This window comes from Buceros rhinoceros, unplaced genomic scaffold (assembly GCF_000710305.1).
Source record: "Buceros rhinoceros silvestris isolate BGI_N320 unplaced genomic scaffold, ASM71030v1 scaffold20915, whole genome shotgun sequence".
Taxonomy (NCBI): domain Eukaryota; kingdom Metazoa; phylum Chordata; class Aves; order Bucerotiformes; family Bucerotidae; genus Buceros; species Buceros rhinoceros.
The window spans coordinates 2,623-3,502 of record NW_010412530.1 but is presented as its reverse complement, the minus strand read 5'-3'; the positions used below and the strand labels follow the sequence as shown (position 1 = coordinate 3,502).

At 59.0% G+C, this 880-nt stretch overlaps 1 protein-coding gene across 1 annotated transcript in view; it reads right to left on the bottom strand.

Moving 5' to 3' along the window:
- Positions 1-177: 177 nt before the first annotated feature.
- LOC104493720 (aflatoxin B1 aldehyde reductase member 2-like) overlaps positions 178-880 on the bottom strand; it is a gene marked incomplete at its 5' end in the record, with an annotated part of 3,115 nt that continues 2,412 nt past the window's right edge. The window contains one exon of the mRNA XM_010136448.1: positions 178-353. Coding sequence (XP_010134750.1) covers positions 192-353 — 162 coding nt within the window. The remainder of the gene's footprint in view (positions 354-880) is intronic.

The window sequence follows — 880 nt, the reverse complement described above, 5'->3', positions numbered from 1 at the left end:
AAGTGGCAGGCCGAAGGTCCGCGAGGGGAGCAGGAGCAAGGCACGGCCCCTCGCGGCAAGTGGATCCTACAAAGCTTCACTAACCCCGGAAAAATCTCACTCCATTTGCACGTGGGTCAAAGGGGCAGGGCGGGGGTGCACCTCGATTCTGCACGCCTGCGAGAGCCGCTCTCCCGCCCCTACCCCGGTCTCTAGCGGAAGTAGTTGGGGCAGTCGTGCGCGGTCAGGTTCCAGGCTTCATCAAACGCCTCCACGACGGGCAGCAGCAGGGGACCCTCCTCACTGTAGTCGAGGTTCTGCTCTAGCTGCTCCAGGTTGGACATTCCAATGATCACCGCGTCTCCCAGAGAACCCTGGAAAGCGGTAAGAGGAGCTGCTGATCCCAAAAGAAACCCAGTTCACTTCCCGAGACCAAATTTTAAACTTTTCCTTCTGGTAAGAAACATCCACTAAGTCCTGGATGTTTAGAGACAACTGACACCAGGAGTTCTCTTCACAAGTTCACCTCCAAGTCACGCCGGCTCCTCAAAATCCTACTTCAGGAGGGGCTACAGGAACGTTTTGTTTTGGGGAGATGGGGAACATAACCATTGATCTCCGTCTCCTTGCAGGGAAACTGTCTGGGCAGGAAGCCAAGCCCCCAGTGACTGGTACTGACCATCTTCCACTTCTTGCAGCCCTGGGAACAAGGGGCGCCGTGGGGAAAGCGGCTCGTTCCCGCAGCCTGGCAGCAGACTCCCTGCAGCACCACTCGCTTCGGAAGGCCGAGGGATCCGCACATTAACCGGTAACTCCGCGGACAGTCCCCTGTCTGTGTGCCCCAGCGCTGCCCGGTTCTGGCAGTGCCCGCAGGCTGCCGGCTCCAGCCGTGCCAGGCTCT